Source organism: Onychostoma macrolepis, chromosome 20, assembly GCF_012432095.1.
Source record: "Onychostoma macrolepis isolate SWU-2019 chromosome 20, ASM1243209v1, whole genome shotgun sequence".
In the NCBI taxonomy this organism is placed as follows: Eukaryota; Metazoa; Chordata; class Actinopteri; order Cypriniformes; family Cyprinidae; genus Onychostoma; species Onychostoma macrolepis.
In genome coordinates, this window is record NC_081174.1 from 4,298,219 (window position 1) to 4,313,202 (window position 14,984).

At 38.6% G+C, this 14,984-nt stretch overlaps 1 protein-coding gene across 2 annotated transcripts in view; it reads right to left on the reverse strand.

Moving 5' to 3' along the window:
- scara5 (scavenger receptor class A, member 5 (putative)) overlaps window positions 1-14,984 on the reverse strand; it is a 67,647-nt gene that overhangs the window by 10,306 nt on the left and 42,357 nt on the right. For both annotated transcript variants that reach the window (XM_058756581.1, XM_058756582.1), the window contains 3 exons: window positions 11,584-12,072; window positions 9,601-9,681; window positions 9,248-9,355 (listed from right to left, as the gene is read on the reverse strand). In XM_058756581.1, coding sequence (XP_058612564.1) covers window positions 9,248-9,355; window positions 9,601-9,681; window positions 11,584-12,072 — 678 coding nt within the window. The remainder of the gene's footprint in view (window positions 1-9,247; window positions 9,356-9,600; window positions 9,682-11,583; window positions 12,073-14,984) is intronic.

Sequence of the window (14,984 nt, forward strand, 5' to 3'; positions counted from 1 at the left end):
GACTTCCACACTCTGCTTGCCTCTTTTGATCTCAAGAGAGTGTCAACTATGGCTGCTCACAAATCAGGCAACCAACTGGACCTTATTTACACACGACACTGCTCCACTGATCATGTGCTGGTTACTCCACTGCACACCTCGGATCTTATTCCTTCTCATTCTTAACCTCAACATGGTTCCTGACACAACACATACCCCTCCACATGTCATCTTTCGATGTAACCAACGCTCACTCTCACCCTTCCGGCTATCTGCTATGGTTTCATGGTTTCATCTTCGCTTCCTTCCCTTAAACTGTTAGCATCTCTTGATGCTAACAGTGCTACTGATACTTTCTGCTCCACTCTTACATGTTGTTTAGACACTGTCTGCCCATTGTCTTCGAGGCCAGCCCATACCAGCCCTTCTGCCCCTTGGCTGTCTGATGTTCTCCACGAACATCGCTCTAAGCTCAGGGCTGCTGAAAGGGTGTGGCGCAAATCTAAAAATTCTACTGACCTTAATGCGTATCAGTCACTCCTATCTTCCTTCTCTGCTAATGTCTCCACTGCTAAAAGGACATACTATCATAACAAAATTAACAATTTGTCTAACTCTCACATGCTCTTTAAAACATTTTCCTCCCTCCTTTGTCCTCCTCTTCCCACTCCTTCATCAACTCTAAAAGCTGACAACTTTGCCACCTCATTCATTAATAAAATTAAAACCATCAGTGCACAATTTTCCACACCACAATCTGTCAAGCACATCTTACCAGCAAACATACACTTGTTCACATCCTTCTCTTCACTCTCTGAGGCAGAAGTCTCCAAACTCATCCTTTCTAATCATCCTACTACTTGTCCGCTTGATCCTATTCCATCTCATCTCCTTCAAGCCATTTCTCCCGCAGTTGTACTTGCACTCACTCACATCATTAACACATCCCTTCACACTGGTATTTTTCCCTCAGCATTTAGACAGGCTTGTATAACCCCACTACTTAAGACACCCACCCTTAAACCATCTCTTTTAGAAAACTACAGACTGGTTTCCCCTCTTTCTTTCATTGCAAAAACACTTGAACGAGCTGTGTTCAACCAAGTCTCTGCCTTTCTCTCACAGAACAACTTCCTCGACAGCAACCAGTCTGGTTTCAGAAGTGGACACTCGACCGAGACTGCCTTGCTCTCAGTTGTTGAAGCCCTAAGACTGGCAAGAGCGGATTCCAAATCATCTTTACTTATCTTGCTGGATCTGTGCGCTGCTTTTGACACGGTTAACCACCAGATCCTCTTGTCAACCCTATTGGCAAAGGACATCTCAGGAACCACACTCCAGTGGTTGGAGTCTTACCTCTCAGATTGGTCCTTTAAGGTATAAAGACGATAGCTGCTCGAATCTCAGCTTGTCTAACAGACATTTCTTGCTGGATGAAGGACCATCACCTTTAACTCAACCTTGCCAAGACAGAATTGCTTGTGGTTCCATCAAACCCATTGTTTCATCACAATTTCACCATCCAGTTAACCATCAACCATCAACCATAACTCCTTCAAAAACAGCTAGAAACCTTGGAGTTATGTCTGATGATCAGCTGACTTTCTCAGACCACATTGCTAAAACTGTCCGGTCCTGCAGATTTGCTTTATTCAACATCAAGAAGATCAGGCCCTTTCTTTCGGAACATGCTTCACAACTCCTTGTTCAAGTTCTTGTTTTGTCCAGGCTATTGCAATGCTCTATTGGCAGGTCTTCCAGCCAGTTAGATCAATCCTTTACAATTAATCCAGAATGCAGCAGCAAGATTAATTTTTAATGAGCTAAAAAGAATGTGCGTCACACCTCTTCTCATCAATTTGAACTGGCTACCAACAGCTGCTCACATAAAATTCAAGGCATAAATGTTTGCCTACAAAACCACCACTGGCTCTGCACCCCTTTACCTAAATTCACTACTTCAGACCTATGTGCCTCTAGAAGCTTACGTTCTGCAAGTGAACGTCGCTTTATTGTGCCATCTCAAAGGGGCATAAAATCACTTTCACTGACTTTTAAATTAAATGTTCCCTCCTGGTGGAATGACCTGCCTTAACTCAATCCGAGCAGCTGAGTCCTTAGCCATCTTCAAGAATCGTTTAAAAACACATCTCATCCATCTTTATTTGACCCTCTAAATCTAGCACTCTCTATTCTAATTCTATTCTTAAAAAGAAGAAAAAAAAAACTTTTCCCTTTTAGACTTGAACTCTATTCATTTACTGCTTGTTCTCTTAAAATAAATAAATAAAAGCTAACACTAGCTTTTCTAATCTTTTTGTATTCTATCTGTTTCTTGTTTTGTATTCTATCTGTTTTTTATTTATTATACAATTAACAAAAAAAGGTCTCTAACACTAGCTTGCTCTATTCTTTTTCTATTCTGTTTTCTTTTTATTTATTATACAATAAAAAAAAAAAAACTTGCTAAGTGTACTGTGTTAAGCTAACAGACTTGTTATAGCACTTGCATATCATTGCTCTTTTGTTGATTTTGATTGCTTCCATTGTCCTCATTTGAAATCACATGCAATTTATTGTGCAGCCCTAAATTTCAGTAATGATTTGGTAACAAATAAGAAATCCATTCCTCATAAAACTTATTCTGAAACACAAAAATAATTGAAAAACTTTCCTAAATCATTTCAAAGTATGTTCAAACTTTGCTGGCGCCTATAGCCTCATGGGCAGTGTGCACAACTGCGCCACTGGCTACTCAACTTTGATTCCCTACTCAACTTGGAAAAGTAGTCTCTCTCTCTCTGCCCAATGTTTCCTATCTGATCTGTACTTAATAAAAGGTATAAAATGTCCCAAAATATAATCTAATAATACATTGGACTTAATCCAGTGTAATAATTCTTTGAAATTTGGAGGCAAATGACAATGAAAACAGAATCTGTAAGGGCAAGTGGCTCTATTTAAGCGATTAAAAATGATCAATAATATATATGTCAGTCGTTGACGACCACAGAGCTCACTCTGCTGGCCTGTACTAGGCAGCAGTATGTTTGGCCAAATCACACTGATCTTTCCCAGCTGTTTGTCACACGCTGTGAAAACATGACGCATCTATTGCAGCCGACCACAGCCAGTGCGGTCACACATCTTGTGAGGCCCGAGATCGCAGCGAATGTTAGTGAGGATGATTCTATTACAAAAACAAGGTTCTGAGTCCAATAACATGAGAATGAGGCAATGAAAATAGGAGGATTGGGTGGATTGTTTTGGTGGAAGTTGGGGATGAAGAGCGATTGGGGGATGGTGTGGTGTTCTGGAGAACATTAGGGGAAATCATTACATGTTTTGGAAGGTGTTAAAGGAGCAGTGCATGTTCGGAGAATGAGATCAGTGGGTTGGAGTTTGAGCTTAGAGTGAAACTGAAATACAGAGTGAAAATAGAAACAAAGTAGCAAGTAAAGTCTGAAGTCAAAGCTGAGTTAGATGTCCAAAACCTCATACCTTGTCCGAACCAAGCTTCCAGTGAATTGTCTGTTCACAGTGAATACAAAACTTCTGTGCGACATGACAAAATATGAAATCAGGACAACAGAGTTTGAAACTACAAGAACGCACACAGTCCCCCTTCTCTTCTTACTATCCTGGTCTGCGTTTCCCAAAAGCATTGTAACTCTAAGCAGATCATAGAACCATTGCCACCAATAGTTTCTACGATCAACTTAGCTTACCATTGTAAGCTTTTGAGAAACGCAGCCCTGAGTTGTGACGTCAAAAACAGCAGACAGAGTGTCAGTCAAACTTTACACTTTTAGGAGCCCCCTAAAAGGAATTGGAGGTGCCACAGAAACTTTTTTTTTTTTATTACACGGTCCTGGTATAACTGGGGATGATATGTCACATCGGGCTGGAGAAGTATTTCATGTTGAGTAGGAGAGCACTAGTCTACCTCAAACAAAGAGAGAGGGTGAGAAGATTAAAGGCCCCTAGATACTTCAAGCAAAATCGAAGAACGAACTCATATGACGTCATTTCAAACAAAATCCGGCCAAAACAACAACAACAACAACAAAAAATGCGCAGCACATATTTAACTATTCATTTAAGCGTTGCTTTCAACCTAGTGGGCAGCGTCAGGATGTTCGCTAACAGTACTCATGTATTTAATTTTACCCCTAAACGAAGAAGAAAAGGAATTTTGTTTTGAGTATATCGTGGCCTTAAAGACACATTTGTGTGTCCCTAGGTATATATATACATATATATACAGGTGCTGGTCATATAATTAGAATATCATCAAAAAGTTGATTTATTTCACTAATTCCATTCAAAAAGTGAAACTTGTATATTATATTCATTCATTACACACAGACTGATATATTTCAAATGTTTATTTCTTTTAATTTTGATGATTAGAGCTTACAGCTCATGAAAGTCAAAAATCAGTATCTCAAAATATTAGAATATTACTTTAGACCAATACAAAGAAAGGATTTTTAGAAATCTTGGCCAACTGAAAAGTATGAAAATGAAAAGTATGAGCATGTACAGCACTCAATACTTAGATGGGGCTCTTTTTGCCTGAATTACTGCAGCAATGCGGCGTGGCATGGAGTCGATCAGTCTGTGGCACTGCTCAGGTGTTATGAGAGCCCAGGTTGCTCTGATAGTGGCCTTCAGCTCATCTGCATTGTTGGGTCTGGTGTCTCTCATCTTCCTCTTGACAATACCCCATAGATTCTCTATGGGGTTCAGGTCAGACGAGTTTGCTGGCCAATCAAGCACAGTAACACTATGGTCATTGAACCAGCTTTTGGTACCTTTGGCAGTGTGGGCAGGTGCCAAGTCCTGCTGGAAAATGAAATCAGCATCTCCATAAAGCTTGTCAACAGAAGGAAGCATGAAGTGCTCTAAAATTTCCTGGTAGATGGCTGCGTTGACTGTGGACATCAGAAAACACAGTGGACCAACACCAGCAGATGACATGGCAGCCCAAATCATCACTGACTGTGGAAACTTCACACTGGACTTCAAGCAACATGGATTCTGTGCCTCTCCTCTTCCTTCAGACTCTGGGACCTTGATTTCCAAATGAAATGTAAAATTTACTTTCATCTGAAAAGAGGACTTTGGACCACTGAGCAACAGTCCAGTTCTTTTTCTCCACAGCCCAGTTAAGATGCTTCTGACGTTGTCTCTGGTTCAGAAGTGGCTTGCAGCCCTTTTCCTGAAGACGTCTGAGCATGGTGACTCTTGATGCACTGACTCCAGCTTCAGTTCACTCCTTGTGAAGCTCTCACAAGTGTTTGAATCGGCTTTGCTTGACTGTATTCTCAAGCTTGCGGTCATCCCTGTTGCTTGTGCACCTTTTCCTACCCAAATTCTTCCTTCCAGTCAACTTTGCATTTAATATGCTTTGATACAGCACTCTGTAAACAGCCACACCTTTCAGTAATGACCCTCTGTGACTTACCCTCTTTACTTACCCTCAATGTTCGTCTTCTGGATCATTGCCAAGTCAGCAGTCTTCCCCATTATTGTGGTTTCAAGGAACAAGAGATACTCAGAATTTATACTGTAGGGATGGTCATTTATTCAAACTCAAATGTAAATATTCTAATATTTTGAGATACTGATTTTTGACTTTCATGAGCTGTAAGCTCTAATCATCAAAATTGAAAGAAATAAACATTTGAAATATATCAGTCTGTGTGTAATGAATGAATATAATATACAAGTTTCACTTTTTGAATGGAATTAGTGAAATAAATCAACTTTTTGATGATATTCTAATTATATGACCAGCACCTGTATATATATATATATATATATATACATACTGTATATTAGGGGTGTCAACGTGTTAATGCATGCGATTAATCTAAAAATTTTAACGCATTAATATTTTTTTTACAAATTAATCGTTTGATAAGGTTTGACCCCAACTTCTTCCCGTCATCGCAGCGGCCTTATTTCAGTTATCTATCATTGTGTGATGAGGGTACAGTGAGCCAGTGTTGCCAGGGTAACGGCACAAGTGGGCTATTTTGAAAATACAGTCGTGGGAAAAATTACAGAGCCGTGGATTGCGGTTTTTTGGGCTACTTTTATAATGTACCCCGACCGCCCAAAGTGTATATAGACAAATAAAAATTAAAATAGATCCTTTTACTAATGTGTATTATAATTGGAATCAGTGGGGATTTCTTTAAGACTGCAAGGGAAGCTCGGCTTCCCCTATAATGTCAAAAAATTAATGGTCAAATATGTACTATTGTGTTAACATTTTATTGACTAAAAAGAACACGCTCATCTCGAAGACGAGTTCGTTCAGAATCAGCTACATATAGCAGGTCGGACTCGATTTCCTTCTCATACATTCCCGTAGCGTCAGTGTATTTCTCCGTTGAAGCCGAGCGTCCATTGACTTCAATGGGGCTGCTTTGAACAGTTTTTTTCAGTGCTTCCAAACTAGACGGTCATTGGATAAATGCTGCGATTATGTCCCGCCCACGGACGCTCAGCGTCTCTGGGGGTGAATGGAGGAGTGGGCTGGCCTGGACTCCGGGCTTCTGCGTGATGATTGGACGGTCTGCATCTCCTTTTGATTGACAGCGATTTTGTACTATAAAAAGTCGCTGACACTGAAGCTATTGGAGCTCAGTCCCATCGCAGCTTTGCACTTGGTTCTTATCAATCATTATATATATATTTTTATTCATTTATAATGTTATGTTTTAATATACATGCTGCTAACTTGGAAATTTAAAAAAAATGCTCCTGACACTTTGGCAATACGACACGAGCAAGAGTGCTGTTTTTGTTTCGTTTGTGTTCGAATCCAAATCTGCGTGTGTTTGGGAGAATCACTGATTCACAAGCCATTCATAAAAACAATCATTTGAAAGAATCGTTTGAAAGACTCAGTGATTCAATCACGAACTTCTGCCACCTGCTGGCCGTTTTTAAGTTTCCCGTCTAAAAGTAGGCATATTACATTATTTTCCAACATATTTCCATATTCAGAATTTAGTATTTAAAACATTAATCTCATAACATTATTTATCCAATTATAAATACAGTCTAAATGAATAAATGCCACATCTAAATGTCACTTCATGCAGCTTCTGTGCAGTGCTAAGATGAGTTTGGTTTAGATCATTTCATGGATAACAATAGCCAGTCATTCATTCACATTAATTAAGTATTCAGAGAATAATATTGTCTGTTTTCACTTACATCTATTTATTTATTAAATTTTGATTCATTTTGTAGAACTGAATTATAAATTAAGCTGGTATAGTATCGTAAGACATTTTTATGGTATCATGACAACCCTATTATACACCACATTCCCTGTTTCAGTTTAACCTAATTCCCACATTTCCTCCGTCAAGTTTTTTTTTTAGATTGTTTGTTCATTCATACAGTAGGCTAGGCTAGCGTCACTGGAGAAGACGCCTAGTTGGTACGACAGGGTCACAGAGCATTTCTTGAAAAGGAACGTTGGGCAGGATTTACGTATAAATAAATGGACAATTTTTATGATGTAGGCCGAAAATGAGCTTCCCCTCTTTGAAAGACCAGCAGCCGCCACTGCTTGGAATGTATGCCTGGCAACTTAAGAACGGAGAGGTGGTTTTAACATCACAAACAACGTGAGTTTCAGCAGAGCATATATGCTTTTACACAGCAGAAATAAACATGACAACAGCCGCTATAGATTAAATAAGATAATAAACACACGATTAGGGTAGGATATTTTTATGTAATTTCCTTGAGGAGAATGTGTACATCTATGCTAATTTGTGCAGCGATATAAAAGGCTATAAATAGCATATTTTAACAACAGTAAACGACCAAATTCCACATGTGATCGCAAAAGGAAGTTATTACAAACACTTGATGGTGGTTTAAAGTGAGTTCTGAGTAAAAATGTACTATTAATCTCATAAATTGTCTTATGTAGCATGATGCTAATATTAGCTCTAATGCACCTGCAGAACAGGTCCAATTCTTCTTCATAATGCATTTTGTCATAATACTTCACGTAAGGTCGCAAGAAATGTTTTGTTGTATATATTTAGAAATACTTTTGATAATAGTTGGGTAAATGTATACTGGGATTGAAGCGATGTGGCTTGGTAAACGTTTTATTGCCAGTATAAATGCTGATAATGGCTGAATAAAAACAAAAGAATAATGATAAAAGAATAATAAGGATTATGTCTCATACCTGGCGGAGGTGTGAAAGGTTCTGTTTCCTTAAACTAGTTTGTCATGCATCTTTATTTGAACACATTTATAGGTAAATCCTAGTATTTTAAATTTGTGATTAGGCATGATTAACTGTGATTAATGAGATAAAAATTTTTAAATCAATTGACAACACTAATATATATATATATATATATATATATATATATATATATATATATATATATATATGACCCTGGACCACAAATCCAGTCTTAAGTCGCTGGGGTATATTTGTAGCAATAGCCAAAAATGCACTGTATGGATTTTTCTTTTGTGCCAAAAATCATTAATATATTAAGTAAAGATCATATTCCATGAAGATATTTTGTAAATTTACTACTGTAAATATATCAAAACGCTGCTTTTTATTAGTAATACACATTGCTAAGAATTCATTTGGACAACTTTAAAGGCGATTTTCTCAATATTTAGATTTTTTTGCACCCTCAGATTCCAGATTTTCAAATAGTTGTATCTCGGCCAAATAATATCAATACCATACATCAATGGAAAGCTTATTTATTCAGCTTTCAGATGATGTATAAATCTCAATTTGGAAAAATTGACACTTAAGACTGGTTTTGTGGTCCAGGGTCACACACACACACACACACACACACACACACACACATATATATATATATATATATATATATATATATACTATATATACATGTGTGTGTGTACAGGTTTAACTGCTTATGAGGTCCAAAATGTCCTGACTATTCAACAATCGTCTCACTGATATAGTAAACTCTGACTAGAGAGGAGGAGCTCATTACTTAAAAAGGTTTATAAACTGATCAAATCAAGTTTCTGTTTATATCTAGTGTTTTGCACAGGTTTCTGTGAGGAGTAGGTTTAGGGGTCGGTTTAGGACATAGAAAATATAATTTACCTCATATTAAAAAAGAAAATCTATGAAACAAAAGCATTAATACAGTCAAATTATGGTGTGTGTGTGTGTGTGTGTGTGTGTATGTGTATGTGTTTGTCAACATAAAGTACTAACCTTTGGGTCCCTCGGGCCCAATTTCTCCTTTTTCTCCATTGTGTCCATCCTGACCACTTTGTCCTGCCAGTCCACGAGGACCCTGAATGCCCTTTTCTCCTGGCAAGCCTGACAAAGAAAAAAAATCAGGATATATATACTCCCAAATGCTCTTAAACAAGACATATAACTTTATTTGAATCAAGATGAGCTGTTGGGCTGTGTTCATACGTGTGAATGTTCATGTTAAGCCCTATTCGGACAGTGATTGATAGCACAAGGCGAAGAGATATCATCGAAGGAGCAGATATAGTATCGCTTGTCAGTCAGTTGCTGGTGGTAATGTGTTTTGGCTGTGCTACACGGTGCTACACCTCTTATTCCTGTCAGACCAGGAAGTCCAGCTGGTCCCAGGGGCCCCGCATCACCTTTCTCACCCTTTGGTCCTGGTGGTCCTAAAAAGCAGATAAACAACATTTAAAAATGGAACACAAAATTGAAAAAAAAAAAAAGTTTAATTACAGGCTCTAGAGTCACCTAACAACAGATTTCCTTATTATGTCCTAGACTAGCAGACTCTGTTCCTTTTGTTTAGTCTTATTTGTACAATCCAGAACATGTTGACACAGCTCTTTGGAGGGAGGGAGTGAGTGAGTGAGTGAGTGAGTGAGTGTGTGTGTGTGTGTGTGTGTGTGTGTGTGTGTGTGAGTGAGAGAGAGTGAGTGAGTGAGTGTGTTTGGAGTATCAATGGAAGGAGGTCTTCTGTGGAGACCTTTGAGTAAAATGTACTTTTACTCTGTTCTTTAAAAAATGACTTGTTGTTTCTTTTCTATTGCTAAATTAATTCAATTCAAGTTTATTTGTACAGTGCTTTTCACGATACAAATCGTTGAGTTTCTACATTATATGAAAGGAGTAGGTTATTAGTGTTGACTATGGCAGAAATGTACAGTAAGAATCATGCAGTTAGTTACAAATTACACGTAATCAAACAGACGGTGAACACTATTAACTACAATGATTAAATGTTGCAATTAAACGTTGCGATTAAGCAAAATCTGGTAGTTTTATATTTAAATTACTCTGTCCTGTCATTATAAGTATTCCATTCACAAGCTGATTTCTCCCAGAACTGTTACTCTGTGATGCTTTCAAATGTTTGTTTGAGCATCACAAGAAGCCCTGACACAGGAACACTGACTCAACCAATTGTGGGGCAGAACTATTTGTTTGCCCAACCAATACTTTCTGTTAATTGGTTCATGATCAAATTAATGTTTAATTATTATAGCTCATCTACATTGGCCATCAAAAAAGCCATTTATTTTTATTTTTATTTTTGAATCACTTTTACAGTACATGCACTATGTAACTGGCATACACTTGTCTCCCGTATGAGCAGCTTTCTCTCACGTTGCTGTAAGTAGCAAACATTCTCCATTGTTTTGCTTAATTTTGAACAGTTTCTTTCCGTTGTGGGTTCCCTTTTGTGTACTCTTCAAAATAGTGCTTTACACACAGAACCCCCCCCCCCCCACCACCACCACCACCACACACACACACACACACACACGGACACTCCATAGGCATAATGGTTTTACTGTACAAACTGTATTATCTGTCCCCTTACCCTAACCCTACACCTAAACCTACCCCTCACCATAAAATGTCTCCACAAGGGTGAAATATACTGGTATTACTATACTTGTGGGGACTTTTGGTCCTCATCACGTAGTGAATACCAGGTACACACACACATACTATACATTCACATACACAAAGTGTTCTATATTATGTATTGTTTATGTATTTCATGTTTATGGCTCCATTTTCATGTTTATTGTGGACAGACAAGATTTACTATAATCTCGTGGCATCATCAGGTAGGACAGAATGTCAGATACAAGACTGTACAGCCTTTATCAAAAATCAAAAGAGTATAAAATGTTTAGTGAATTCTCTGACTAACACATTTTTAATGCATGAACTGGCAACTGACCAAATTTCTGTCAAGCACAAAGGGTAAAACTTTCTACGGCAACCAAACACTATCAGCAATCTTTCAGTCACTGAAGAAAAACGTCAAACCACATAAATTGAGGTATGAAACATATCTATAATGTTCCACTAAAAGTATTTATTATTAATACTACTACTCGGAAGTGCCTGCAACTTCTGTTAAGCAATTTGCAATATTATTATACTTTTAACATGTGTATTCAATTTGTCAGTAAAAAAAAAAGACTGTTAGTTGCTCGACACAGCCATCAAACTCTAAACACTTTCCCCAACAACTGCTTTTATTTTTAGTAAAATTGTCCATAATTGAGACAATAATAAAAAGGAACAAATCCTACCTTGTAATACAGTTAGGTTTTTGAGTGCCATGGAGTGCTCCCATTCCTTTAGCCTCAGATCTGCGGTGATGACATTCAGCACTTCAATCTCATTCCTGAGCTGCTCCTCCAGGTGTAACTGTGTGATCCTCATGCTTGTGGCATCATGAGACACATTTCCAATCTTCTCCTGCAGTTCACAGATTTTCACCTGGTGCAGGCTCACATCTCCACTAAGCGAATGGTTTAAAGTCTGTACTGACCATCCCACCTCCTCCAGACGCTCCTGTAGCGTCTCTACATTCACCACCATTGTCTTTAAAATTGCGTCCTGGGTTCGAATAGAGCCAGCAGCAAAGGCTAAGTCTTCTCCCAGACTGCTGATGTTCCTCTGGCTGGAGTGGCTGATCATGGCCAGATGCTCCCAGAGTTGAGCCACAGAGTCTGTGGTGTGTTCGGAGAAGGCCTGTAGATCTTTAATGTCACGCTCTAAGCCCTGTGCCAGTCGCCCTGGTCATATTAATAACAGAAGTGTGAGGACAGTATTAATTACACTTGCACATGCAAACTCATTTTTATGTTGATGTGACCTAGGCTTTGTTCACAAAGGGAGCTCAAATCCAGGTAGACTCAAATAAGTGTTCATGTAGCTCAAACAATAGACTGTGGGGCTAGTAATGGCACGGGTTAAATCTTCAGGGAATGCATTTAATGTTTCTAAATGTATGGGCCTATACACTATGTACTTACCTTTGGGTTAAGGTTAGGTAGTACAAGTTCCGTGGCATGGTTAGATTTAAAAATGGGTACAGGTAGGGTGTCACTAATCTGGTCTGCACTCCCGTTCATTTACCACTAGAGGACACCACACATTACATGGACTGCATTTCCCATCAGCCATCTCCCCAATCACACGCACACAGCTGTCACCAATCACTCATTGCTCTAATCACATGCACACCTGATCACACAGCATCACTAATCACACACACTATTTCAACCCTGGACATTCTCTCCCTCGTTGCCGAGTATTGTATGCATTGTCGCTGCCCTACAGAGCCCTGTTAGTTTCCCTTGCCTTGCCTTTGTTGTTTTATCATGTTTTCCCCTGCCTGGACTATCGCTGACGTTTTGTACTACCTCTCCTGTCTCGCCCCTTTGGATACTGTTCGCTGATCATCGACCCACGCTTGTCTCTGTTTACTCTTTGTCTCGCCCCTGTTATACCTGTTTGCCACTGTTTGACCCTGCCTGTTATGACCACGTCTCTGCCTAATAAAAGTCTGCAAATGGATCCGCACGCCTCTCGTCTCGTCAGCCCCGTAACATAGGGTCAACACTTTAATTAAAAACACGTGAATTGTATCAAGTTATTAATTTAAATGTTAGTACATATTAGTTAAAGACACTTAATATAAAGTGAGAAAGATGCTTTAGAAGCATCTGCCAAATGGATAAATGTAATTACAACTTATTTTGTTATATTATCAGCATACTAATTTGATGACATGCTCAATCTCATTTTGACAAGGTAACATTAAGATTTATTTTTGTCAAAGAGCAATTTGTGTACTTCATTGCAATCAAAAAAGTTTGTGCATCTGTACAAGGCAATTAAGCCAGTCAATGTCACAAATTGTCTTATTCAATTAGTGACCAAGAAGTAGTGCAGAATGTTATGTCATTTATTGTTTTACATTTTAAAATTTACTGTTAAAAACATTCCAGATTTTCCAACGTTTACAACATTATACTGTAGATGTGCCTAGGTATAACTATGTAAATTACAGTAATGCCTCTTCCGTTGTTTAATGTATCTCATAATATTGCCAGATGCCACTGATGTAAATAAGGCAACATTTCCAGTTTCTGCTCTTCCATCCAGCATTTAAACAACTAATAATAATAAAAGCTCATTCTATGAACTCAATTTAACTAAGGGGAACTCTTCTAAATCTCCCATATAACAAAACATTATCACTTACAAGTATTTCACGTCAATGAAAAGAGTTTTCCCTCAATAAACTCCTACTGCTTATTGATAGTAAGAAAGGTAGCTTTTGTAGTATGGTATGCTTGGGTATTGGATGGGGTTTAGGGATCCAGAATATGGTCATGCAGAATAACGCATTAATATGTGCTTTGTAAATACTAATAAATAGTCAATATGCTAGTAATATACATGCTACTTAGCAACGAGTTAATAGTGAATTGTGTTGCCTAATCTAAAGTGTTACCTTTAATTGTAAAATATAAGGCCAAATTTACTAAACAGGGCAAATGAGAGTGAGACCTCAATCCCATAAAAACGCAGATAGTTCTGTGGATGATCTACTGACAATGCACAATTTAAACAACACAGACACAGCTCATATCCATAATGACCAACGCAGTCTACCAAGAGCAGGTATGTCAAGCGAAAAATGGGTGAAGATGCTTTTTTCTTTTTTTTTTACCAATAAAGTGACTACAGCAAACCTTAGTAAATCATTTCATTTAAATACTGTCCTCCCATAATTTTAACATCTGAAAGGGACACTCCTTTGGCCCCTAGTTTTCTAATGCAGTCTCATGAAAAACACACTGGAAAGTACAAACCCTCTGTTCAGTTAATTCTGACAACTAAAATTATTCATGAAGACTCAACACTAAATTATTAAGTTGACTTCCATTTGAAAAATTTAAATGAACTAATGATTATGAAATAATGTTGTGTTGCTTCAGCTCATTTTGTAATTTGGAATTATGCTATTGTCCATATATGGCATTAATACAACCAAAAGGTAGGGAAACTTAGAAATTAACTACACTGCCTGTGTCATGGGGCTGACGAGACGTGAGACGTGCGGATCCATCTGCAGACTTTTATCGAGCAGAGACGTGGTCATAACTTGCAGGGTCAAACAATGGCAAACAGGTATAACATGGGTGAGACAAAGAGTAAACAAAGACAAGCGTGGGTCGACGATCGGCGAACAGTATCCAAAGGGGCGAGACTGGAGAGGTAATCCAAAACGTCAGCGATAGTCCAGGCAGGGGGAAACAATCCGAACAAAGGCAGGGCTAGGCGAGGCAAGGCAAGGCAAGGCAAGGCAAGGCAAGACTAGGAAAACTAACGGGGCTCTGTAGGGCAGCGATAATGCATACAATACTCGGCAGTGACGGAAGGAAAGTCCAGGGTTTAAGTAGAGAGTGTGATTGTTTACAGCTGTGTGTGTGTGATCAGGTGAGCGTGTGATTGGTGAGATGGCTGATGGGAAACGTAGTCCATTGTGATGTGTGGGGTGAAAGTCAATGTGGTGAGTGAGTGACCTCTGGTGGTGAATGAACGGAAGTGCAGACCAGATTCGTGACAGCCTGAACAAAACGATCTGTGAAAAAGTATTGCAACACAATGAGTTTTTTGCCATGAGGTGCCATGT